We start from the raw sequence: 27,206 nt of genomic DNA on the forward strand, positions 1-27,206 counted from the left end.
CATGTCAAAATGCTGAATTTTGGCATTTTAGCAAGAATTTATTCATTTTAGAAATCCGATTGATTGAATTCTCCATGTGGTCTATATTAAAGGGCACTTCATTTAATATAGCAGGCTTTTAATTTCCACTTAAAATATCAAAGGGACGCACGCAAAAGGCACTCTTTTCGTGGAACGACACAATTACAATACGCACTTGAAAATACAATCTTACAAAGGAGCATGTCATACATTCTACTTCTTCTGCATAACATCTGAAATGTGATATGTAGCTAACTCTGTAGGCTGGGTAGGCCGGAGACCAGAGCTTAGAACAGAGGGTCAGGGTCTATGCTATGTTATGAATGTGAACAAGAGCAGTATAACTATTCTAAAAACATGGTATCATTGGGTAATCTAACTGATTATGCATAATAGGAGCAGACAGTGTTATGAATATAGTGACAGTTTTATGCCATGGAGCCAGCCTATAAAATGTAATCATATACAGTACAATAGGACAGAGGTAATTTGTTAAGAATCTACGTCTGCGAGGAATGCCGCTTTAGGACAGAGCCAAGATACGAAATCCTTTTACTTTACCCATGTGAAAATACTATACAGTGAAAGTTGCAGTTCACTTGTTCATAATATATATAATATGTATATTCATAACCGATATAATACAACTATCCTATTAAAAATAAAGACGTTTATGGCTGCAGCCATATGATATGTTAACATAAAGTAAGTTATACAATAATATTGAGATAGATTGATGTTCCTGGTTTGAGGTTCTAGCTACTTTGCCTGGTTTGTAATGAGGTTCCCATTGACTGCTTTAGTTCATCAGAGGGACTATTTTCTGGGAGCTGTTCTGCTGCTAAGCGACCTCCTCTTCCTGGCAGTGCCCACAGGCCGAATCTTCATCTCAGTGAAATCAAGAGACATCAGGTGACCCTTCCATGGCTCCCAGTTCACACCCTGGTAGAGGTTAGAAAGAGAAAGGACAACACATTAGCCACAGTCAGCCAGATGTTTCATGATACTAGTAACTGCTTCACACCGAAGAAGATTTCATGCTGTCTCATGTCTATCAAAATAAGGTAAAATATAGAATGATCCAGAAGGAAACTTCTTTCAAGATCTATCTGTGCCGGTGATGCCTTCATCAATACTGACACAAACGTATTATGCATCTCATTAAGATAGGCATGGTATAACTTGATATGACAAAACAATTCCCTCCCATTTCCTCTCAACGTTCTTCATGCAGACACAACAACAGTTCTTGTTAGGCTCCCTGAGAATGAAAGTTAGCTATAAACACCTGCTATTTATCAGGCTTTTTGAGAAAAGTGTATCTTTATGGAAGCTGATAAATCTAGGACAGCCATTTCACACTAAGAATAGAAAACCCCTACCAGACGCTCATGTGCAGCTACCATGGATTCTTTATTATGCTATCAGCGCCATCTGCTTGTACAATCTTGCACTACACCCCCCAAAAACTACACTGCACACGTCTTACCATGCTGTGTCTGTTGTCTCCGAATTTGCCGTTGAGGTTGGCAAGGTGACAGTTTTTGTACCACCATGCACCACGATGTGTCAGGGCACAGTTACCAAGAGCAATGTCATTGTCATTGTCAACCGTGGAGAAGGGGCGACCTTGATGGTAGTTCATGGCATCGCCTGGAAAACAATCATATACCAGATTCACAGCATCCATTGTGAAAATTCTATTCATTACAGTCACAGCTGTGTGGTAATTGGTTATGTGTGTGGGTTGGAGCCCTGGGTTTGTTAAATGTGTGGAATATTTATGCTTGTATTCGTCAACAAATTGTTAGAAAGATACAAAGAGATGGTCCACCTGCTGTTCCACTGTATTCGCCGATGGTCAGCTTGAACTTCTGCTTAGCCGGGGCTATCTTGAAGTTGTCATAGACAGCATAGGCCTTCTCTGAACCCACACCAAGGTCCACTCGCAGCTCGTACTGCGTGGGAGTATTGGTCAGCTCATAGATATTGTCCAGACCTGTGGGTTAGAGTAAGAGAACTTTGAGGACTTATTACATTTGCATCATCATTATCATTATCATCATTATCAATATCAATTCCATGAGAAGAACTCCTAGGGACATAACAGTCCTATTGAGATACAGGAGATGAAAAGGATGTCTATACAGTACTAACCTAGCCAAAATTCATCAGTCATGTTCCCAAATCCAGCCATGTACGGTCTCCAGCGCTTCATGAAGTCCATCTGTCCATTGTTGCGTCTCTGGAACACCTGGGGAGTGATGTACTGTAGATCTCAGTCTCTGCTCACACTCAAAGTTGATTGACAGTTTGATTGACAGCTTATATCGATGGTCCATCTATCCAGACCGTTTTTTCTTTCAGTCATCAATACCATCAATCATAATATACTCTAGCTTGAGCGTACCACCCATCCACCTCCATCAGTGTCCATGTCACAGTACACCTCCATGGGCTTGGTGCGATCACTGTTGACGTAAATGGTGTGGATTCCACTTGCCACATTACCATTCTTCTTAATCTGAGTACAGTCCATGGGGAATGGGTACAACAAACCCACTGTGAAGGATACAAGTACAATGATACTAGTAAACTATAACCATTATGGGGTTCAGGGGACAAAAAAATATGTAACGATGTGTCAAGTAATTTACTCTGATATAGCAACAAGCTAATTGACATGAAAGTTGGCTTTCAGTTATATTTCACTAAATATTTCACAAGTGACCAATTAATTGCAAGGTGAGAAAGATATTAAACATTACTAATCAAATTGAAATTATAGCACAAGAGTGTAGTGAAATGCTAACGTCTCACCACACTGATGTATGAATGAGTCAGACTAGTTTGGTGTCTGGATGATGTTCATAGAGGGCACAGTGTACCTGTTTTGAATGTGATCTCTATCACTCTGCTCCTCTTTGGTCCTCTGTAAGCAAGGAGGGTAACAATGTAGTTCTTTCCTTTCTCCAGGCCCGACATGGCAAAGCTGCTCTCTCCTGCCCTCAGCTTCTTCTCCACAGCCTATTCAGAACACAATCATTCGCTGAGACAAGAAAGAGTCACTGAAACAGAACTAAAGACCACTGATGTTGGTTTTTACAAACGTTTCGCCACTAGAGGTCAGGGGTATAACACTGAGAATACTTGTATTTTGTACACGATGCACACCAACAGTAACTTTGTCGATTAAGGCAGCTCCCCGCACCTCTCTGAGTCAGATGGGTTGGGTTAAATGCGGAAGACACATTTCAGTTGAAGGCATTCAGTTATACAACTGACTAGGTATCCCCCTTTCCCTTTCCTTTCATATAGGATGAAATGAAATTGTGATCTCCAATACCGAAAGCTACGAAAAAAACACAACTGGCTAATATAATAGGTTTCTATAGCTACATACATATATCATATCTTTGCATATTTCCATGCCCACAACTAGAGTGTGTGTTACTGAGAATTAGTACCTTCAAACTGCCATCCTCAGCTCTCAATTTGAGAATGTAGCCATCGATTCTGGCTAAGGGAGCAGTCCAGGTCAAGGTAGCTACATCCAGCTTAACATCCGATGCTTTCAGGTTTTTTGGTGCGTCAATTTCTATGGAGAGAACATCCCAAAACAGAAGCCATTTAGTCAAATAGAATGCATGAATGAAGATGTCCAGATTCAGTAATTGGATGGCTGAATAAGAATATGACAGCTGATGAAGTACTATTTATCTTACATTCCTCCATCTCTATTCTCCAATAAATGTCACTGTGTGTATCTCATATTGAGCAGATCCTTGAACTGTTAGTTTGGTTTGACCAGAATTCCACTAAGAGCGAAGGAACCTGACAGCTCCCCAAAGATGATTATGCCTCCACACCCGGATGTCCTAGCCGTGTCTGAATCCTGGCTTAGGAAGGCCACCAAAAACACAGAAATTTCCATCCCTAACTATAACATTTTCCGACAAGATAGAACAGCCAAAGGGGGCGGAGTTATAATCTACTGCAGAGATAGCCTGCAGAGTTCTGTCTTACTATCCAGGTCTGTGCCCAAACAATTTGAGCTTCTACTTTTAAAAATCCACCTTTCCAGAAACAAGTCTCTCACCGTTGCTGCTTGCTATAGACCACCTTCTGCCCCCAGCTGTGCCCTGGACACCATATGTGAACTGATTGCCCCCATCTATCTTTAGAGCTTGTGCTTAACACCCTGGCCATCCTATAATCTAAGCTTGATGCCCTCAATCTCATACAAATGATCAATGAACCTACCAGGTACAACCCCAAATCTGTAAACACAGGCACCCTAATAGATATTATCCTAACCAACCTGCCCTCCAAATACACCTCTGCTGTCTTCAACTAGGATCTCAGCGATCACTGCCTCATTGCATGTGTCCGTAATGGGTCTGCGGTCAAACGACCACCCCTCATCACTGTCAAACACTCCCTAAAACACTTCAATGAGCAGGCCTTTCTAATCGACCTGGCCCGGGTATCCTGGAAGGATATTGACCTCATTCTGTCAGTAGAGGATGCCTGGTTATTCTTTAAAAGTGCTTTCCTCACCATCTTAAATAAGCATGCCACATAAAACTTTAGAACCAGGAACAGATATAGCCCTTGGTTCACTCCAGACCTGACTGCCCTTAGCATCGAATAGCCCCCGCGATATACAACTTTTCAGGGAAGTTAGGAACGAATATACACAGGTAGTTAGGAAAGCAAAGGCTAGCTTTTTCAAACAGAAATTTGCATTCTGTAGCACAAACTCCAAAAAGTTCTGGGACACTGTAAAGTCCATGGAGAATAAGAGCACCTCCTCCCAGCTGCCCACTGCACTGAGGCTAGGAAACACTGTCACCACCAATAAATCCACGATAATTGAGAATTTCAATAAGCATTTTTCAACGGCTGGCCATGCTTTCCAACTGGCTACCCCTACCTCGGTCAACAGCCCTGCACCCCCCACAGCAACTCGCCCAAGCCTCCCCATTTCTCCTTCACCCAAATCCAGATAGCTGATGTTCTGAAAGAGCTGCAAAATCTGGACCCCTACAAATCAGCCGGGCTAGACAATCTGGACCCTCTCTTTCTAAAATGATCCATCGAAATTGTTGCAACCCCTATTACTAGCCTGTTCAACCTCTCTTTTGTATCATCTGAGATCCCTAAAGATTGCCGCGGACATCCCCCTCTTCAAAGGGGGAGACACACTAGACCCAAACTGCTACAGACCTATATCTATCCTACCCTGCCTTTCTAAGGTCTTCGAAAGCCAAGTTAACAAACAGATCACTGACCATTTCGAATCCCACCGTACCTTCTCCGCTATGCAATCTGGTTTCCGAGCTGGTCATGGGTGCACCTCAGCCACGCTCAAGGTCCTAAACGATATCATAACCGCCATCGATAAGAGACAATACTGTGCAGCTGTATTCATCGACCTGGTCAAGGCTTTCGACTCTGTCAATTACCACATTCTTATCGGCAGACTCAACAGCCTTGGTTTCTTAAATGACTGCCTTGCATGGTTCACCAACTACATCTCAGACAGAGTTCATTGTGTCAAATCGGAGGGCCTGTTGTCCGGACCTCTGGCAGTCTCTATGGGGGTGCCACAGGGTTCAATTCCCGGGCCGACTCTTTTCTCTGTATACATCAATGATGTCGCTCTTGCTGCTGGTGATTCTCTGATCCACCTCTACGCAGACGACACCATTCTGTATAATTCTGGCCCTTCTTGGGACACTGTGTTAACTAACCTCCAGACGAGCTTCAATGCCATACAACTCTCCTTCCGTGGCCTCCAACTGTTCTTAAATGCAAGTAAAACTAAATGCATGCTCTTCAACCGATCGCTGCCCACACCTGCCTGCACGTCCAGCATCACTACTCTGGACGGTTCTGACTTAGAATATGTGGACAACTACAAATACCTAGGTGTCTGGTTAGACTATAAACTCTCCTTCCAGACTCACATTAAGCATCTCCAATCCAAAATTAAATCTAGAATAGGCTTCCTATTTCACACCAAAGCATCATTCACTCTTGCTGCCAAACATACCCTTGTAAAACTGACTATCCTGCCGATCCTTGACTTCAGCGATGTCATTTACAAAATAGCCTCCAACACTCTACTCAGCAAATTGGATGCAGTCTATCACAGTGCCATCCATTTTGTCACCAAAGCCCCATATACTACCCACCACTGCGACCTGTATGCTCTCGTTGGCTGGCCTTCGCTTCATATTTGTCGCCAAACCCACTGGCTCCAGGTCATCTATAAGTATTTGCTAGGTAAAGCTCCGCCTTATTTCAGCTCACTGGTCACCATAGCAGCACGCGCTCCAGCAGGTATATTTCACTGGTCATCCCCAAAGCCAATTCCTCCTTCGGCCGCCTTTCCTTCCAGTTCTCTGCTGCCAATGACTGGAATGAATTGCAAAAATCACTGAAGCTGGAGACTCATATCTCCCTCACTGACTTTAAGCACCAGCTGTCAGAGCAGCTCACAGATCACTGCACCTGTACATAGCCCATCTGTAAATAGCCCATCAGACTACCTCTTCCCCATACTGTTATTTTAATGTTTTTATTTTGTTGCTCCTTTGCACCCCAGCATCTCTACTTGCACATTCATCTTCTGCACATCTATCACCCCAGTGTTTAATTGCTAAATTGTTATTATTTCGCCACTATGGCATATTTTTTGCCTTACCTCCCTTATCTTACCTCATTTGCATACACTGTATATATACTTTTTCTATTGTGTTATTGACTGTATGTTTGTTTATTCCATGTGTAACTCTGTGTTGTTGTTTGTGTCACACTGCTTTGCTTTATCTTGGCCAGGTCGCAGTTGTAAATGAGAACGTGTTCTCAACTAGCCTACCTGGTTAAATAAAGGTGAAAAAAACAACAACAAAAAAACACAATAACCTCTTGTTCAGTAATGACTATCTGCCTCATTGGACAATGAATGCGTGGGATTATCATGAAAATACAGATAGAAAACCTGTCTCAGCTGGTATGGAGCTCTTCCTGCTGACCCGGGAGCCCTTGACAGCCCAGATGTAGACTGTGTAGATGACTCCAGGCCTCAGCCCAGTCAGCCTGTAGGAGGTGCTGTCTGCCCCCACAGGGATCTCCCCACTGGAGCCCTCAGCAGAGCTGTAGCTGATCATGTAGCCGTCAATGTCCGCTAAAGGTCTGTCCCACGACACATCAGCTGTGTCTTCTGTCACTTCTCTGGTCAAGAGGTTAGTAGGAGCATCCAGATCTGGAGAACCATTAGTAAATGGGTTATTACTATATTACAGTCTACCATGCATTATATTTTTTTTCATCTGGGAGAATAAAAGTTGTGTTTCCCAAGAGCGAGATCATTTTCAAGTCAGGATTTGTTAAAAAGTAGCACAAGTATTTTGCATAGAATAATTAACAAACTAATATTGAATTATTGGGGAATTACAACCCAATAGCAATGTTTGTTGGATGTATTTAGGCCTCAAAAGTGGTCTTCTGCTGAGAAAAGTTCACGTTACAGGCCATCCATTTTGTAGCTGCAGCCATACGTCAAAATTCTAAATGACCTGGGAAAGATTATCACTATATCATTTCAAGCTTTGCAATGCTATTTTTTTCCTTTTTGTTAGGGGGTTGAGGAATATAGCTGGATGTTCACAGTCAATGGTGTACAGAAAGTGGACTAATCTTGACATTAAGCTATAAAAACATCCGACAAACTTCAATTTTGAAGTATAATGTATTTTTAAGTATACATATTATTAGAATATATTATTTTCTGTGATGGTCAGTTGTGGTATGACTAAGGACATGTGAGACAAGTTTGATTGATTATCTCTTTGCCACTTTTACTGGTAACACTACTTTGTAGTCCCAGATGAATTATCTAACACAAACACTTCCTATTCTAAGTAACATCCATATCTACACGGTTTTTCAACACTTTGAATCACGAGACAAGTTAGTGACCTGTCTCAGCGTCAACAAAGCTCTTCCTGCTGACCCGGGAGCCCTTGACAGCCCAGATGTAGACTGTGTAGATGACTCCAGGCCTCAGCCCAGTCAGCCTGTAGGAGGTGCTGTCTGCCCCAACAGGGATCTCCCCACTGGAGCCCTCAGCAGAGCTGTAGCTGATCATGTAGCCATCGATTTCAGCCTGGACTTTATCCCATGTTACTGTCGCTGTGTCTTCTGTCACTTCTCTGGTCAACAGGTTAGTAGGAACATCTAGTTCTGGAGAGGTATGAGTGTGAGTTAATTTCAGTAGTTTCAGCACATACTATGTAAGTAGCAGGCACTAAAAGCTAGATGTGTTAGGAACTATGTTAAAGCATATGTTATGTCATTCTACTAGTGCAGTGTTATCACATGAAGATCTTTAACAATGTATTTTACAAAATACATTTTTCAAGGCATTTTTCAATTAATTATCAGTGTCCACTTTAACCTCAATGACTACCCAAGCTAAGAGTGAACCTACCACCACCCTGTTTGTTACCTCTTGTTAACTCTTGTTTAAGAGCATAAAGCTCTATGTACCACCTTCCATTAGTCCTGTGTCACAGTTCATTTACGTTTACTGATCCAGTAATCCTGGCCTTCCCCAACCTACCCCCATCCAGTCAGCAGACAAAACATGGGAAACATGGGGAGCCCTGCTTGGATTTCACCCCTCTCGGATGTTTGTATCCACGTGAAATCCCTTTGTTTGACTTATGGGACAGGTTAGTGTACTATGTCTGTTTCAATTTCTCACTGAAGCAGGCGTCCATGACAATGCAGCTGTCGGCTTCCAGTAGGCTTCCAATGTCCCACACCAACAGTCCCTGAAGGCCAGACGACCAAACCTCACCTACAACCTAATGTAGCATATTGTTTACTTTTGGTATCAATGGGATTGTGGGGGAGGAAATGTATACACTGATACGAAAAGTATAGTACCACTGGGTGTGATATTTCTGCGCTATGAGAGCCAAGAGGAGATTTCCTACACAGTGCTTATCTATAGCCTGTATTTCCTGACGGCGGGCGTCAGCTGGTATAGTACTTGAGCCTTCTGTTTTAATGCCATAAACAGCAGTTAAAATGCACTTCTCTCTCTCTCTCTCTCTCTCTCTCTCTCTCTCTCTCTCTCTCTCTCTCTCTCTCTCTCCTTTATGTATACAGTTGATCTCAAATATTTGATAGTATTTTGCTGACTGGATTGCCAGTAAGTGGAAGTTAAACAAATATTTAGGTGAACTGAGGGGTTATTGAAATAACCCCACCAAGCCGTTACTGCTTCCTCCTTTTATGACATCACATTGACACACAAGAGAAGCATATGTTTGGTGTTTCTTTCAAATGAGCAGAATTAAATGAGGAAGGAACAATTTCTAGCTCCCTTAAGCTCTCCTTAAATGTCTCTAAAACATTTCCACAAACATGCTCCACAGCTATAGGCTATGATAAACTCATTTCAAAAGAAGTGTCTACCTAATTACTTTAAATAGCTTGCCCAGCACAGGTCTGAGCAAGAGTTTCCCTCTTGGCAAAGATGTAAAGAAGATAAATATTCACAAAAGTGCTGAGGGAGAAAGTCTGCCTGGCTGTTTTTTTTGTACCATGTTGTCATTTTGTAAAGTGCATCCCTTTAAAAGTGAAAATACAGCCCTAAGAACTATCCACAAGACCCCAACATTAAAAAAATGTCCTCTTGCACAAAGGACCTACATAAAGCATAGGATGAGAAGTTCTCTCCCATTCATCCACAAGCCACCAGGATCAAAGTATAAAGACAGACTGAAACAAAAACAAGTCAGACATTTGGTTGACAGTTTACCTGTCTCAGCTACTGTGGAGCTCTTCCTGCTGACCCGGGAGCCCTTGACAGCCCAGATGTAGACTGTATAGATGACTCCAGGCCTCAACCCAGTCAGCCTGTAGGAGGTGCTGTCTGCCCCAACAGGGATCTCCCCACTGGAGCCCTCAGCAGAGCTGTAGCTGACCACGTAGCCGTCGATCTCTGCTTGTACCTTCTGCCATTCCACAGTAGCGGTATCCTCTGTCACTTCTTTGGTCAAGAGGTTAGTAGGATCGTCAAGATCTGTTGATATATATGAGGATGTAGGCAAAGAAGACGTTGTGTGAAGAATCACTATTTTCTATAAGGACACTCAGGTAGGTGGTTTATAAAACACCATTCAAGCATTAATTTTATCCAAGTCGGTCAAATAATTTTCTGTTGGACTCTTCACTCCTGTGAGGAGCAGACAGAGGCCCTAGGAGCAGGCTGGAAGAGGAATGCAGACCCAGCACATACGTCTACATTGGCACAATGTTGGCCCAATGCGAGCAAAAATATTGACCATATATAGGTTGCCAACATTGGGCCAATGCGCCTTTGCTCATCAGCTCCACGTTGGTCCCTAAGGCATTTGTCTGGGCAGTTCATATCTGGTGAAGGCAATCCTTACTTTGCCTGAAAAAAGCCAATCTTTTCCCAGCACAGGTCTTCATTTGGCTCCCTGATTTGCATACTGCTACTAACACAGGAGGTTGGTGGCACCTGTATTGGGGAGGACGGGCTCATGGTAATGGCTGGAGTGGAATTTATGGAATGGTATCAAATACATCAAACACATGGTTTCCAGGTGTTTTATGCCATTCCATTCTCTCTGTTCCGGACATTATTATGAGCCATCCTCCCCTAATTTACAACATAATTCTCTAAAGGTGAATCCTCACTGCAGAAACAATAAACAGCACGTCATGCTGGTCTATGCATATTTTTTCAGTGCATTAAAAAAATATGAACAATAATAATTACAGGCCATCTAATAATTTGGCCAAATAAAAAAATATTTCGAACTTACATTTCATGATCTGACATAATGGCAGCCTACCTTTTGGGCTTTACATTGGAGATTTGCTATTTTTTCATGGTTTTAGGTCGATTTTTAAGCATCATGAACGAAGAGCCTTTTGGGAGCCAAATGAGCCAGCTCACCGAAAAGACTCGGAATGCCCATTTCTAATACATAGATTTTTACAAGAGAAACTATTAACTCATACTGTATGTTATTTAAGTATTTTTTGAGACTTCATCATTGGCTGTGCACAAGATACAAAAAAATGTGGGCATTACACAACAGAACACTTTAACTGGAACCAAAAATTCAAATGAGCCCCCACCTCTAGCTAGGATTAGTTTGGGATAGACTGTGTTGGGCTTGGTGTGGGCTAACCTGTTTCGGCTGGTGTGGGCTTGGTGTGGGCTAGCCCACGCTGGGATAGCCTCTGTTGGGCTGATATGGGATTACCGTGGGCTAGCCCGTGCTGGGCTGGAGTGGGCTTGGTGTGGGCTAGCCTGTGCCCACCTTGTCAACCGAATACCCAGATGGGGCCAATATTTGCTGGGGCACGCTCTCTCTATGACGAGGAAGTCAAGGGGCTTTAGGTATCAGAGGACAGAGAAGATATATGGCGGATGTGAGTGGACTGACAGGGAGGATCCAGAGCGGAGCACCAAGCAGAGCAGGGTGAGTGAGGGGAATGGGGCTTGCAGCTCTACGGGGGTCGCTAAAGTCAGGGAAGGCAAGCATCAGTGGCATCAGCAGCCAGACAGAGAGAGGAAGTGAGAAGACATGTAAAAGCAATCATCATTTAGGCTATTCCTCCGCGACTCCTCCAAGGTCAGCTCTATGTCACCACGCTATCCGCATCATGAAAACGGATTAATGATGCGTCCAAAGAGAGAGTGCCGGCATCGGGAGGCACGTATAAGGTTGAGCTGCTGTCTTTTTGCCACTGTATGTGGGTACATTGCTTGACAAGCTTACAGAGGTTAGTTGCAAGAAAATGCTAATAAGTTACACATAGCATCAGTAGCCTCGGAGTAAGCCATGTGTACCGTGTAGGAGTTAAAAATGCAGACAGCCACACGTGCCACAGCTGTCTGATCCTTTCCAATGTTTGGTTACTCATGCTTAAACAGATCAGCACGTTGGTAGGTGTTATGTTTCCATGGGAAGAGGCCACATTTGGCGAGGTCATGTCGTGGTGTATGACGGCTTGGGATAGCTCAAGGTTCTGCCGCCACGGTAGCTGAGTGGGGAGACTACAAAACACCGGTTGTGGTTTACCATGTGGAAAACAGCTTATCCATCAGTAGGCATCCTTACCGTCCTTACAGGCTGGGGAGCAAGCTGCTAGCAGTTTGTTCCCATTTACACGCTACCCTTATTTAAACGGACAATGACAGCAGAAAGTCGAGTGCTCGAGGAGCCAGAAGGGTGCAATTCGTCCAGTGTGTGTCAGTGTGTATGTGAGTCCATCCACGCTGCAATTAGGTGGCAGGAGAGATTAGTAACTTCAGTGCCTCAGACTAACTCTGAAGGATGCCAGAGTGCTCCTCCGCCCACATACTGACTGCAGCCCAGCTGTACTCTACAGCTCCACATGGCCTTAGAGTCCAGGGACCATAATGAAGACTAAACACTTTCCTTGGCTTTCAACTAGCCATGCATCTGCTTCTAGTTATATGGCCGCTCCTGCGTAAATTTTATTGAATCTGATTCGGTAGCACCAGCAGACTACTCTGTTGTGTTTATGAGCCTTACAATTCTCTGGCAGGTTACTGTGACAGGTAGCAATTCTGTTGATTTTGGCTTGTCCCTAATGCTTTCAGGTTGCTACAATTTATCTCTCCTTACTGAGCCCTGGCAACAACACTGACGCAGGAACCGTGCACACGTTACAAGGTCTAGCATTGTAGTCCACCGTTTCATTGTCTATGAAAGAAGGAAGTATAATTTATGACAGGAGAAGAGAGACATTTGTTTCACAAAATACTATCATGCCATTCAATAAAAGAAGACAATGCACTCTAGCTGATTTTCACAGTAAATAAATAGCAGATCTTTCCTGAAAGAGAGAGGAATTGAAAAGCCATTTATTTCCCTCTCTTGTTGTAAGTGGACCGGCCACTTGTGAGAAAATGTTCTGTAATGTATAACTTGCTGAGAGGAAGGAACAAAGCTCCTCTAATTGAGGCTTACATAATGTGAGCTGTCAGGGGTGGCCCCACAGGATACAGTTTCATACTCTGTACGGTTAGTAGGAGGCTCATATACTCACAGACAGTCACAATAAACTGCCTCTATGTGATTGCTATTATGTTCGTATTTTCCTATTTTTCTTTCGCGTGTGTGACTATATCGCTCTGAGGAGAACAAACTGGGCAGTAGCAATAATAGGTGACCTTTTAAAAACTCCCAGCCCACACACATCTGGAACCAATTCTATGCCTATCTAAGGGAACTCTGGAGTTCCAACTTCCAAAATCACTATAAGCCTTTCATGCAACTCCTCAAGTGAAGGTTTCCGTGGTGGAAGTTGAGACAGGCCACCTTGTCTTGTGTGAAGATTAGCTCTGTGAAGAAGGATGTGTGAGGTAATGGAAAGACACCTGACAACCATCAAACGGGAAACGCCACAATGGTTAACTCCCAAATGAAACCCATTAAATGTCACCTGAGGGTTGAGAAAAGCCGTAATGACACAGGGACAGCTCTGCTTTTGAACTACTGTAATACATCTCCTGAAATAGACACCCAACAAAAGGAGCAGGCCAAGCTGCAATTGTAGACAGTCATGTCAGTCGGTCAAATAAGAGGCAAGTATCGGGTTGGCAGGACCAGATGTAGAAGTTAACATCCTTTATAAATTCATCCTCACGCAAAATACTCAAGAGAATGCTTGTGAGATCCAAATAAGTGATTCCCATGTTCATATTTTTAAAGGACCAGGTGGCTTATGTAAATCATGGACCACACTGGCCTTAGGGCTCGGATCATTATTAAGGATCTCGAGTGGTTACACAATGTGTTCTATTTCTCTGGTCCAGACACTCTTACCACGATCATTAGAACCTGTCCAGATTATTAAACTGTGATTTATGACCCATAATCACTACCCATAATTATTAGTCTTCCTGACCACATTCATATTCTACTATCATTGGCTGTTATAGTGAGACCTAATACCAGGGTACAGTACTGTACTTTATCAAGCTATGCACTCTAACACATTCTGTGCCTATTTTACTCCGCTGTTTCCACAGTAGAGTTGGGAAGGGAATGGTTTAGAGCAGAAGTGTCAAACTCATTTTCTCCGCGGGCCACATTCGGTCTTCAACGAGGTCCAGGGGGCCGCACTTAAAATGGATTATATTGCCTTGCCGTCAAAATGTGTAAAAATAGTATTTTATCTATCGCTTTTGGAATTTTCGATGCTCCCTGACAGTCTAGCTTCCATTACGATTACTATTAGCAAGCTGGACAGAGTGAAAAGAGACTATAAATGAAGGTCTATTATAATTTCTACATAATTTTGATTTGGTTATAGTCCTTTCAATGTCCATTGAGATCCCCCCCCCACCCACATGGAGTTTTGAGTTGGACTATGGTCCAGTGGTCCACAGAGGGTGGTTACCGCTCGCTGATGTTGGATATAGTATCCATGTCCCAAGTGGCACCCTATTCCCTATGAACTTCTTCTGACCAGGGCCCACTGGTCAAAAGTAGTACACTCTATAGGGAATAGGGGGTCATTTGGGACGCAGACATAGTGTCTCCTCACTTATTGAAACCCCCTGAAAGCCTCTGTTAAGTATCAGCAGCATTCACCTGTGACCCCGGTGGCAAAGGAGGCTTTCCCTTCGATGGTCCCTTTGATGCCTTGCACTGTGATGAGGTACTCAGTGCCAGGTTGCAGTCCTGTATAACACACACACAGGGGAAGTAAGCATACAGGTTTGCAAAACCTCAAAGTAGTTCAAGGTTCTTAATGTACCACAATACATTTGAACACTATTGAATGATTAGCCGTTACGGGTACATAGATCTATGAATGCTCAAAGGGTTATGAGTGTTCTGCTCAAGTGGGGAGAGGTGGAGACCATTAGGGAACAGACAGTTACACAGGTAACGGTTGTAAACCTTAAAGTCCTATTCTATTCAAAGGTTGTAAAATATTATGGACTATTTGTCATGCCAGCTCCCGCTCCCCCTCCCTGGCGCTCAAGGGCGCCAGGCTACCCGTCATCATAAACACCTGTTACCATCATTACGCACAGCTGCGCTCATTGGACTCACCTGGACTCCCTCACTTTGTTGATTGCCACTGCATATATGTCTGCTCCTCTGTGTTGTTCCCTGTAGTAGCATTTTGTCATGTCGGGTTTATGTCCAGACGCTGTGCCGTTGCATGTCCGTCTATATTAAATGGTTCACTCCCTGTACCTGCTTCTCAACTCCTGCATTGGGCCTCACACTATTCAATTCAAATCTATTTCAGACGGTTTTCTCCAATTTAAATGACATACCTACGATGGTGTGGGTGGTCCTGGCCTCTGCAGTCATTGGTACGTTCTGCTCCTCTTCCTGCCCATCAGGGTTAGCATAGGTCAGTCTGAAGTGGTCCAGAGGTGCTGCAGGGTTCTGCCAGTCCACCTGGATAGAGTCCTCAGTCTGGCCCAATACCCGGATACCATCAATACCAGACACCTCTGTGTAGGGTCAACACAGTCTCATTAGAATATGCCAGAATAGTGACATTTAGCCATTTAAATGTCACCTGCGATGACATATAAATTGTCACTAAGGATGTTATAGTTAGGTACAAGTTATGAGAGAGGTCTAATAGGGTACCAAAGAGTGTCATAGCTATCATACAGAACCAAGGACCAGGGCATGTTTCCTACTGGTTTCTATGAGACTCTTCCTATATGTGATTTTGCATATAAGCCCATTCCAGGCCAGGAAAAATTGTCTGGCTAATGTTCTTTAACAGTTCTTTCTAATCGGAAAAAATTATTTAAAACCATTTGAAAAGGATAACGTTTGAAGTTAAGCATATTGTGTGACCGAGAAATGTTTGTCTCACGCTAAGTCTTCGTCATAGCCGGATTATCAGGCCTTTTCTCATACCCAGACAGGAATGTCATGCACTGAGATGTTTTCCATGGCTAACCGCACAGCAGAGCCCAGGGCCCAAGGCTCTGTGCTCTGTGTCTCTCTTTCCATAAAATGTGTCTACAGCTTCATTTCCTTTTAATTAGGCTGACTGGTGTAATTACCTTAAACCTAATGGTAAGCAAACTATCACTAAGTGAATCATTTAGTACAAACAGTATTCAGGGTTATTGGGGTGATCTGTACGTAGAGAGTTTTATGTGACGACAGAACATTTAAATTGGCATTCAGAACCACTTACCACAAACAAAAGCACCTGGACTTTTGAGTAAAACATGCACATCAATGTTATGAGAAACATACTGTACTTTCCTCTGTGGTTCACTTCACTCCCTTACCTGTGGTCGCCTCTATCCTGTCCCCCTCGCTCTGGATCTCCTTGATGACAGCGTACACCTGCACTATGTAGGTGACACCTGGGCTGAGCCCTGCGATCAGGTAGGAGGTCTCTGTGTTGGGCACGGTGACCCGCTCCAGCTCTGCCTCATTGCCCTCAGGGTGCCAGGTAAGGATGTAGTACTCTGCTGCTTTCACAGCCTCCCATTCCACCAGCAGAGAACTATCAGTCACCCTTACCAGACGCAGGCCGTTAGGGCCCAACACTGAGGGGGACACAGAGGTATGATTAGTTAAGGTTCAAAACTTTATGTTACTCACTATGTTATTGTGATGAATTCGAGGGCTAGCCCCAACCAGGATAAACATAGGGGCCTGTCAGTCCAACACTTCAGTTGTTACGCCAAGAATTCCGGACCTCTTGGCGAGGTCAATAGGTGTACTAAGTTCACTATGTTATTGCTCTCTCTTTTTTACTCTTTTCACACTTCACTCAATGTAACTCTGACAGAAATAACGTATTTGATTAAAGGAAAACACAATTTAGAAAATTGGGGAAAATATATAAATTTTCTGCGGTTACAGCGTGATACTGTATCTAGACACGATCCTTCAATCAAGATGGTGGAAATAGGGTCGGGCGAATCAGACAGTATGGTGGGACTTTTCAATAACATGAATGTGAGCCCAGGAGACGGCCAGTCAGCAGTGTACGAAGTAAACTTTCCAAGCCAAGATATTCCTGCGGATACAGGGAAATACGGACACGGACGACCGACCGTATGTGGTGAATTCGAGGAATTAAAGTGCAGAAAAAGTGTAAGTGTACATTGGGGGAAATATGAAATAGGTGCTAAGGAGACCACATTTACCAGGAAAGAATTCACAGCAGGCTTGGACCTTGTTCCATATGTTGAAGGCAGGAAGCTCAATGTTTTCTTTCTCTTCAACAGGAGCCTTTCCATCCAGTGGCAGTTAATACAACGTTTTCTACAGCCACTGCCAGTAACAGTTATGCCCTTAAATAGTATTTCAGAACAGCCAAAAGTACAAATAAATTAACAGCTAACGATTCGGAAAAAGCAAAAGGAACGGAAATTTGTGTCCTCACTGATTGATAATGAGGGAAGCATATTTTGAAGAAGAAAATTAAGAAATTATGTTTGGACTTCATAAAGAAGAGAATCATAAATCTACAAATTAAATCACCAAATCAAATCACATTTTATTGGTCACATACACATGGTTAGCAGATGTTAATGTGAGTGTAGCGAAATGCTTGTGCTTCTAGTTCCGTCCATGCAGTAAAATCTAACAAGTAATCTAACAATTTCACAACAACAAAGGAATTAATAAGAATATGTACATAAATATATGGATGAGCAATGGCCGAACGGCATAGGCAAGATGCAGTAGATGGTATAGAGTACATTATATACATATGAGATGAGTAATGTAGGGTATGTAAACATTATATAAAGTGGCATTGTTTAAAGTGACTAGTGATACATTTATTACATCCAATTTTTAATTATTAAGTGGCTAGAGATTTGAGTCAGTATGTTGGCAGCAGCCACTCAATGTTAGTGATGGCTGTTAAACAGTCTGATGGCCTTGAGATAGAAGCTGTTTTTCAGTCTCTCGGTCCCAGCTTTGATGCACCTGTACTGACCTCGCCTTCTGGATGATAGCGGGGTGTACAGGCAGTGGCTCGGGTGGTTGTTGTCCTTGATGATCTTTTTGGCCTTCCTGTGACATCAGGTGGTGTAGGTGTCCTGGAGGGCAGGTAGTTTGCCCCCGGTGATGCGTTGTGCAGACCTCACTACCCTCTGGAGAGCCTTATGGTTGTGGGCGGAGCAGTTGCAGTACCAGGCGGTGATACAGCCCGACAGGATGCTCTCGATTGTGCATCTGTAAAAGTTGGTGAGTGTTTTTGGTGACAAGCCAAATTTCTTCAGCCTCCTGAGGTTGAAGAGGCGCTGTTGCGCCTTCTTCACCACGCTGTCTGTGTGGGTGGGCCATTTCAGTTTGTACGTGATATGTACGCCGAGGAACTTAAAACCTTCCACCTTCTCCACTACTGTCCTCTCGATGTGGATAGGGGGGTGCTCCCTCTGCTGTTTCCTGAAGTCCACGATCATCTCCTTTGTTTTATTGACGTTGAGTGTGAGGTTATTTTCCTGACACCACACTCCGAGGGCCCTCACCTCCTCCCTGTAGGCCGTCTCGTCGTTTTTGGTAATCAAGCCTACCACTGTAGTGTCGTCTGCAAACTTGATGATTGAGTTGGAGGCGTGCATGGCCACGCAGTCATGGGTGAACAGGGAGTACAGAAGAGGGCTGAGAACGCACCCTTGTTTGGAGGGTACTATGGTGTTAAATGCTGAGCTGTAGTCGATGAACAGCATTCTTACATAGGTATTCCTCTTGTCCAGATGGGTTAGGGCAGTGTGCAGTGTGATTGCGATTGCGTCGTCTGTGAACCTATTGGGGCGGTAAGCGAATTTGAGTGGGTCTAGGGTGTCAGGGAGGGTGGAGGTGATATAATCCTTGACTAGTCTCTCAAAGCACTTCATGATGACAGAAGTGAGTGCTACGGGGTGATAGTCGTTTAGCTCAGTTACCTTGGCTTTCTTGGGAACAGGAACAATGGTGGCCCTTGAAGCATGTGGGAACAGCAGACTGGGATAGGGATTGATTGAATATATCCGTAAACACACCAGCCAGCTGGTCTGCAAATGCTCTGAGGACACGGCTAGGGATGCCGTCTGGACCGGCAGCCTTGCGAGGGTTAACACATTTAAATGTTTTACTCACGTTGGCTGCGGTGAAGGAGAGCCCACAGGTTTTGGTAGCGGGCCGTGTCAGTGGCACTGTATTGTCCTCAAAGCGAGCATTGAAGTTGTTTAGTTTGTCTGGGAGCAAGACATCGGGGTCTGCGACGGGGCTGGTTTTCTTTTTGTAGTCCGTGATTGACTATAGACCCTACCACATACCTCTCGTGTCTGAGCCGTTGAATTGCGACTCTACTTTGTCTCTATACTGACGCTTAGCTTGTTTGATTACCTTGCGGAGGGAATAGCTACACTGTTTTTATTCGGTCATGTTTCTGGTCGCCTTGCCATGATTAAAATCAGTGGTTCGCGCTTTCAGTTTTGCGCGAATGCTGCCATACAGTGGCAGGTTCTCAGCCAAAGACACATCATTATGGTGTTAAACATTTTTTGAGACAACTGTAAGTAGGATTTCTATCAAGTGGGCCAAACTTGTGCTGCTCAGTGTTCTCTGTCGTAATTAATACGAAAACAAGTGGGGAAGCACATGTACTGTTTCCATGTAGTAAAAAGTGACCATACATAATGTCAATGCATATGGACATTGCTAAAGGGTACAGTATGTTATTCAAATAATATTCAAGACCACCAATAATATTCAAGACCATCACGTCCATTGAGAATGGACGTGATTCTCAAATGTGAAGCAGAAATGTGAATGTACATTCCTGCATGGAACTGTTATTTGTCGGTGTGAGACATCCCACTTTTCAGTGACTCACATAAAGTCCTGTTTTTACTGAGTCTACTGTACCATGGTGAAAAGAGCATTAAGGGACAACTCAGGAGGCGTACATGGAAAGCAGACCAAATCCACATGCAGCATCTGTAGGACATTGATCTGGCTTTTAAAAATCCACAGAAATCCACCAAGGCTTTTTGTGGGTAGAATAAAACCCTTTAGGTTTTCTCTTGATGATTTATTTGAAATGTGTGTCTGAGTTCTTTATCAATGTACAAATCTCCAAAGGCCTAAATTCAGATCCCAGTCTCGATCATAGTTGTGAAATATGGTTAGCATTGCTTTTGATGGTCACTAAAAAGAAAACAGCATTGGTGATGATGATGCACCTCAAGGTCTGATCATTTTCTGTACTCTAAAAAGACAATGTTTGTGAAAAAGATACCTATTCACCATATACCGTAGCCTCAAATTCACTCTTGCCACACAAAACAGAAAATGTCTCAGTATATTGTAGCTTTTGTCCTATACTCATAATATTTATCCTCCAAATCCAACTCATAAACTCATATAGCCTCCTTCTTCCCCCTTGACACGTCCCTGTTGTTGTTGTAAGCAACAGTTCAACAGTTCCTACATGCACATTACTATAAATCTTTCCAAATCTCTCTTGCAGCACAGCTTGAAAATCTTACTATCGCTGAGTGCAATAGCCGACCAGCTACCATGGGTCTGTGCACAAACTTGGTTTTAACAAAGTGAAATCTTTAGACAGTTGATTGGCAGACATGGTTTGAGGGTGCAGCAATTGCTGTCACTTTCACAAGTGTGGATGCAGTGAATTTATCTGTCAGAATGTTTTGACCGCATATTTTCTGCTTAACTGCTATTTAACTAATAGTCAAATAACTTCAGTACCTAATGTCAAGTTTAAAGTGTTTATGAAACCTCAGAACCCTAAGGATCCTACAGCTGTAGATGTTCTGCATTTCAGTTCTGCGAATCAACAAAAGGTAGAGTTCGCTATGTAGATCTAGGCCCTTTCAAACTAGGAGTGCTGATCTTGGATCCGTTTTCCCTTTTATATAATAATGAATAAGATATTATGACCTGATTATAACCTTAGCCTATATCAGCACTTCTACCTGTAGAGCAGTCTTCCCCAAAGAAGCCTTCGTCACAGATACACATTCCGTTCACGCAGGTGCCGTGGATGCAGTCAGGATCGCATTTCTGTTCGCTGCAGTCCTCGCCAGTGAAGTGGCTGAAGCAAACACACTTGCCGTCCACGCAGTATCCCTTATCGTTGCAGTCGCCTGGGCACATCAGCTGGCTGCAGTCACTCCCCGTGTAGCCAGCGTGGCAGACACACTTTCCATCCACACAGCGGCCATTGTCGTTGCACTCATCAGGACAGGTGGAAATGGAGCAGTCTGGACCCTCCCAGCTAGGGTTGCATTGACAACTGCAGGTGTTGTGCTGGTAGGTCCCGTGGCCACTACAGCTAGTGTCCACACCTGTGGAAGTTTAGGAAATCACGTTATGTGACATCTGAAGTGTCTGTACTGTAAGTGTAATGTAAGTGACCGTGCATCAATAATTTTTTTCAAACATTGTCACAGTTATATATATTTTTTTGTACTTATTACTCCTTTTTCTCCCCAATTTTGTGATATCCAATTGGTAATTACAGTCCTGTTCCATCGCTGCAACTCCCGTACAGACTTGGGAGAGGCGAAGGTTGAGAGCCATGCATCCCCCCAAAACACAACCCTGCCTAGCCACACTGCTTCTTGACACACTACTCGCATAACCCGGAAGCCAGCCGCACCAATGTGTCGGAGGAAACACCTTCTAACTAGCGACCGTGTCAGCGTGCATGCGCCCGGCACGCCACAGGAGTCGCTAGAGCGCGACGGGACAAGGACATGCCGGCCAAACCCTCCCCTAACCCGGGCGATGCTGGACCAACTTTGCGCCGCCTCATGGGTCTCCCGGTCGCGGCCGGCTGCAACACAACCCGGGATCGAACCCGGATCTGTAGTGATGCCTCTAGCACTGCGATGCAGTGCCTTAGACTGCTGCACCACTCGGAAGACCAGTTTCACAGTTTTAAATAACATCTGGGATTAAGTTCCACATTTTTTCAGATATACACTGAGTGTACTAAACATTAGGAACTCCTGCTCTTTACATGACATAGACTGACCAGGGGAATCCAGCTGAAAGCTATGATCCCTTATTGATGTCACCTGTTAAATCCACTTCAATCATTGTAGCTGAAGGGGAGGAGACAGGTTAAAGAAGGATTTTTAAGCCTTGAGACAATTGAGACATGGATTGTGTATGTTTGCCATTCAGAGGGTGAATGGGAAAGACAAAATATTTAAGTGCCTTTGAACAGGGTATGGTAGGTATAGTTATCAGCTGTACCAGTTTGAGTGTGTCAAAAACTGTACACTCAATGTATTTTAGCTATTGAATATAGATGTTCTGTCAGATCTTATGGTGATGGACTGCACTGTAGGCTTACCTCCTGCTCCACCACCTTTTCCACCACAGCAGCCCTGGGAGCACTGACTCTTCAGGTGTTCCACCTCCTCCTCCAGCCCGTTGACTCTGTACAGCAGAGACGTAAAGCTCTCCGACTCATCACAGTCACACTTTGGGGTCTTGAGGTTGATTTGGTGCCTGAAAACTATGTTGTTTTCCCCCTCCAGAGTAGCGCCCCCTTCCAGCTCTTGCAGGCCTGAAAACTGGTCCTGTTGGGAAGGGAGGGTCTGCAAGGCGAGTTTACACTCAGGGCTCTTGGCCAGGTCAATCTTATAGACGTGGCTGAAGGTGACTTCTTTCTCAGCGGGGGATGAATTATCTTCTGTCACATATGTGGAAGTGACAGTGCACAGTATGCTTATCAGGCATAGGGCTCTTGTGAGCCAGTGAAGTCTAGTGGTCATGGCTAGAGGGGAAAATAAGTGCAATAATTGGTGAAATTGATATGCAACTTTGACATGCACAAAGAGCACTGGTCTTGACACCTTTTTGGTCTATTATGGGGGATTTTCCAGAGAGAACATGGCTTTATTTTACAAGATTGTTAAAGAAGTCACATTCGTTCTAGTTAAGGTAGACTATGTTTTACAAAAGGGACATGAAGCAATCTCGTAACCTCCAGCAGAAAGTCAGCAGTCATCACTCGAAACTAAACATTTTTATCCCAAGTTCCTAACTATTTATAGTGCTCAGCCAACCATAAGGGCTTCAAGGAGCATGGAACCCTGTCTTTCAAAAGATGTCATGTCTAATGACAGTGATGTCATCCAGCTTTTGACATCCCCAGGAAGAGAAATGATATGCTACCAAAATAATAGGCCAAATATTTATCTGAAAAGACTTCTTCAGAAATAATTTGGTTCAAACCTCTATGGCGAATAAGAAGTTACCTGTTTCTCAAGCATGTTCAATTGAACTGTTGCGTCCTTGGCATGCAGCCATTAGAAATTTGGTAGTGGAGCAACTTATGGCCGATGTCTGAACTTGTGTGGTCTGTGGAAACTGAAAACCAAACTTAAGTGACTGTCTGCTCCGCTCTCCTCTAAAATAGAGGCCATGGTTCTTGACAACTGTAATAGCATACATGCTTTAATAAATTGCGCAGGTACTTTTAAAAGAATGTTGATTGGTCAATGAAATATGCATGTAGTGCAAAAACATTAACGGGATAGATAATTGGGAGCACACAATGTGGAACTATCAGAGAAGTGAAATGACTCAACCCTGCACAAATACTAGGCTTTTTACCTTAACTCACATACGGTATATTGCAACTATGGGAACAATAAATGGTGTACAGTAGATCAATAGACACATCTGGGTTTTCTCTTTCTTCTGTTATTAGCATAAATGAAAATGGCTAACATGAAAGTGGCGAACATTAGCCTAAATAAGAAAATGGCTAGGATTAACCTGAATGAAAGTGGTTAGCATTAGTCTAATAATGACCTCTTAGTCAAATAACCGTTGGCATTAAGCTTCCATCCAACAGTAGACTTCACAGAGAGAAAATGGCTCAACACTTGTGAAAATGTAGTATCAGTAAACGACGTGTTGGGAGAAATTGTGTTGGCTATGTTGCTAATGACTTACAGTAACTGTATTAGTGCAACACAAAATTTCCACCATGTTTGCTACGAGTCCTGTGTCTGTTATTCAACTCAGTGGGTGAAAACCTTGAGGTTAGAGTAGCCAGACCGTAGAGACTATGACATCACAGCTATGGCCATTCATCCCCATTGACTCTCTGGCAATAATTACAGTAGATGGCACTTTATCAGCAACCAGGACATAGATCAGACCAGGGGGAAAGACCAGCAAGTCAATGACAGCCTTACAATAACCCACATCACAGGAACATTATACAGCCCTGTGGAATGGCACCAGGCGCTGGGGCACACAGATCCTTAACAAGCTCATTTATAGTTTACTGTCAAGGTTTTATTTGATGCTTGCCATATTAAGGCTTTTATTTGTCTTAGAGAAGATTCCAATGTGACCTTCTTCCAGCTACCACGAACTCCTAAATCTCTGCAGGGAAGGAATGTCAAGAACGATACAGCAGTAAGACCAAAGATTCTCCTTAGTCAGTCAATCCATGGTTGTGTCCCAAATGACAACCTATTCCAGCATTTCCCAAACTTGGTCCTCGGGACCCCAATGCGTGCACATTTAGTTTTTTGCTCTAACACTACATAGCTGATTCAAATGATCAAACCTTGATAATTAGTTGATTATTTGAATCCACGATGTAGTGCTAGGGCAACAACAACAAAAACGTGCACCCTTTGAGGTCCCGAGGACTGAGTTTGGGAAACCTTGCTCTATTCCACCTTATAGGGCCCTCAAACTCAACTCTGGACCTCAAAGCCAGTTCCACTGTTTTTTTTAATTGTTCCCCTATAATAAGGAGCTGATTAGACCTGGGACACCAGGTGTGTGCAATGAATTATCAGGTAGAACAGAAAACCAGTAGGCTAGGGACCTTGTAGGGTAAGAGTTGAATACCACTGCTATAGGGAATAGGGTTCCATTTGGGACGCAATCTATGTGAAGCGTGTCAGACGTGCAGTCATGGAAGAGCCGAAGCCGTCTCAAAGGCTTCAAGAAAACAGTATCCGCAGTTCCGCACTCAAAGTTGGCATGGACACACAGGGGAATTACCTTCACATAACAAGGGATTCAAATAGTCAGACACAAGGATGTCTGTCTCATCTTTTCAGCCTCCATTCTTTGCAGGCTTGTCAACTAGCTGTGAAGTTTGACAGACTTCCAACCGGGATTGGCAGGAAAGTACCTAAGCAATTCCAGCATGCATTGCAGACTGGCAAGTAGTGCTGGGAGTAAACTTCAAACAGCTACTAAAAATGTTAGACTCACTCCTCTAATTGTTAAGGTTCAACAAAGGGTAGAGGAAGCTGCATTTTACCAACAAGTGGAACACTGTTGTGCATCATCTATTTACGGAATAAGAGGAGGTAGAACGTTTCCCCTTAATCACTAACAAGAAACGCTCAGACGCAGACTGTGAATGCAATCAATATCAGATCCTCACAGGGACCCAATTTTCCCTGCAAAATCATTGCACTGGGAAGAGAGAAAGGAAGGGAAGCAAGCAAGGACAGACTGTGTGCAATGCCCCATCCTCTCATGAGACACATTAACCAACAGACAGATAAAAGGCAGTCTGTTCTTTTCCGTTTCAAGGGGAATTGCACTGGACCAACAAGCCTGGGATGAAAAGTTTAGCGCTCTGCAGTCTGCACACTGGGGAAGAGCTCAGAGCTCATGGTCTTTATGTGGTTGCAACGTTTGTCGAATTTTCCTTTACTAGCAGGCAGAAAAAGCTGAAAGCAATTAGAGTAAGTCTGAGCTCAAACTCATATCCCCCTGCTCTGTCTGCTGGTCCGGCCATCCAAACCACAAAAAAACCTTGATAAGGTTACAAAAGCCCAATAGTCACCCCATTGGCTTTATGTAGGCCTTATGATCACATATTAGAAACCACCCCATTCATGGCTAGCTGCAGGCAACGCTCTACATCTGTTTTATCACCGCTTCCAAGATAACTTTGAGCCAGTACAGTAGCATTTCATCAAGTTGAGCCACAGGCAAGCACCGTACATAATGTCTATGAAGCTTGTTGAAACTATTTATTTTCAGAAGAAGAAAAAAATCCACCTTCAATAAAATGGTTTACAAGAAAAGAAAAGGAAATATAATTATTATACTGAAGCTGTATATTGTATTAACAACCTATTTACTCCATGGTAAGGACATAGCTGACACTTCAGCTATTTCCCCACTGGCTCTATGTCTGACTGACTGAAGTATAATTTGTTAATGCTTAGTCTGATGCTTGACTGCCCAGCATTTCCGTCTGGTACCAGAGATGCTGGAGTTTAGTCTGTGATGAAAATGTGAGGAGTGAGAGAAGGCAGGTTTATTAACAAGGAAATGGACCTCTAAACATATTGGGTTTGATGCCTAAGTTACAACTTGTGCAGTTTTTTTGGTGTTGATGCAAAATATCAAAAGAAATCGAACATATTGCTTTTTGTTTCTTTGTTTCTTTCAATTTTACTGTATAACTTGTACTGAAAGATCTTAGCTTTGGAATGAAGTTGTTATAATAATTTTGAAACTTTGTTTAAAGGACTACTACTATATGTTAACATCTCATTTGCTCTGATGAAAACTATATGCTTCCTGATCATATATCATATAATGACTCAAACAGGAATAATGTTGCAAATTACTTATTTCGTAGTAAGTATAGCTTTTTCAAGGTAATTACTTATTTCAATAGTAAGTATGAATCTTGTCTGTAATTGCATTTGTTAAAAGAAAATGAAACAGTATGTGAAATATTAAACAGGTCATAATATGAATAAAAATGTATCAAATCAGATGCAATCTCTAATAAAAAAACAACTTGCAGCCATATAAAATGTTTATGCACATATTACAAAGCCTCTCAAATTGAACATTCAAGAATAAAACAATAACAGAAAGCAGTGTTTAACTCACCGTTGCAGTTCCCTGTGACTCCCTCCTCTGAAAGCCTGAGAATCTGTCACTCTATTGCTTCTCTCTCTGACACCTGTTGACAAGCTCAGGGCATGAGTTTGAAGGGGCCCTTATAACCAATGCCTCTGTAGCTCCTGCAGCAACAGCCTTTTCCTCAAGTAGTTGAATCCCCTTCCGAAATGCCTTTGGCCAATGGGCAGTAGTTTGGGAGTGTCT

General features: G+C 43.2%; 1 protein-coding gene across 3 annotated transcripts; it reads right to left on the reverse strand.

The window, feature by feature from the left end:
* Window positions 1-101: 101 nt before the first annotated feature.
* Window positions 102-27,206, reverse strand: LOC115156996 (tenascin-N). 3 transcript variants are annotated; one of them, XM_029704828.1, is made up of 16 exons: window positions 26,991-27,206; window positions 22,441-22,866; window positions 21,053-21,424; window positions 16,394-16,657; window positions 15,407-15,589; window positions 14,709-14,798; window positions 9,863-10,126; window positions 8,045-8,274; window positions 7,031-7,064; window positions 3,489-3,619; window positions 2,910-3,048; window positions 2,432-2,583; window positions 2,179-2,275; window positions 1,856-2,020; window positions 1,511-1,674; window positions 102-963 (listed from the first exon to the last, which is right to left on the reverse strand). In XM_029704828.1, the coding sequence occupies exons 2-16, from the start codon at window positions 22,862-22,864 to the stop codon at window positions 838-840; spliced, it is 2,835 nt and encodes a 944-aa protein (XP_029560688.1). In that variant the 5' UTR covers window positions 22,865-22,866; window positions 26,991-27,206; the 3' UTR covers window positions 102-837. The 3 variants fall into 3 exon arrangements, with proteins under 3 accessions (XP_029560688.1, XP_029560687.1, XP_029560689.1); XM_029704827.1 differs by having other exon boundaries at window positions 7,031-7,294; window positions 8,011-8,274; window positions 26,991-27,205; XM_029704829.1 differs by lacking the exons at window positions 7,031-7,064; window positions 8,045-8,274 and having other exon boundaries at window positions 26,991-27,205.

Source organism: Salmo trutta, chromosome 21 (genome assembly GCF_901001165.1).
Source record: "Salmo trutta chromosome 21, fSalTru1.1, whole genome shotgun sequence".
NCBI classification, from domain to species: Eukaryota; Metazoa; Chordata; class Actinopteri; order Salmoniformes; family Salmonidae; genus Salmo; species Salmo trutta.

What these genes read in the sequence shown, in the direction of transcription:
- LOC115156996 (XM_029704827.1), bottom strand. Translation starts at nt 22,864, where the DNA reads ATGACCACTAGACTTCACTGGCTCACAAGAGCCCTATGCCTGATAAGC. An exon ending in CTGAGGATGGCAGTTTGAAG is followed by an intron (nt 3,049 to 3,488) that starts GTACTAATTCTC and finishes TGTTCTGAATAG; the next exon opens with GCTGTGGAGAAGAAGCTGAG. An exon ending in CTGATGGAGGTGGATGGGTG is followed by an intron (nt 2,276 to 2,431) that starts GTACGCTCAAGC and finishes ATCACTCCCCAG; the next exon opens with GTGTTCCAGAGACGCAACAA.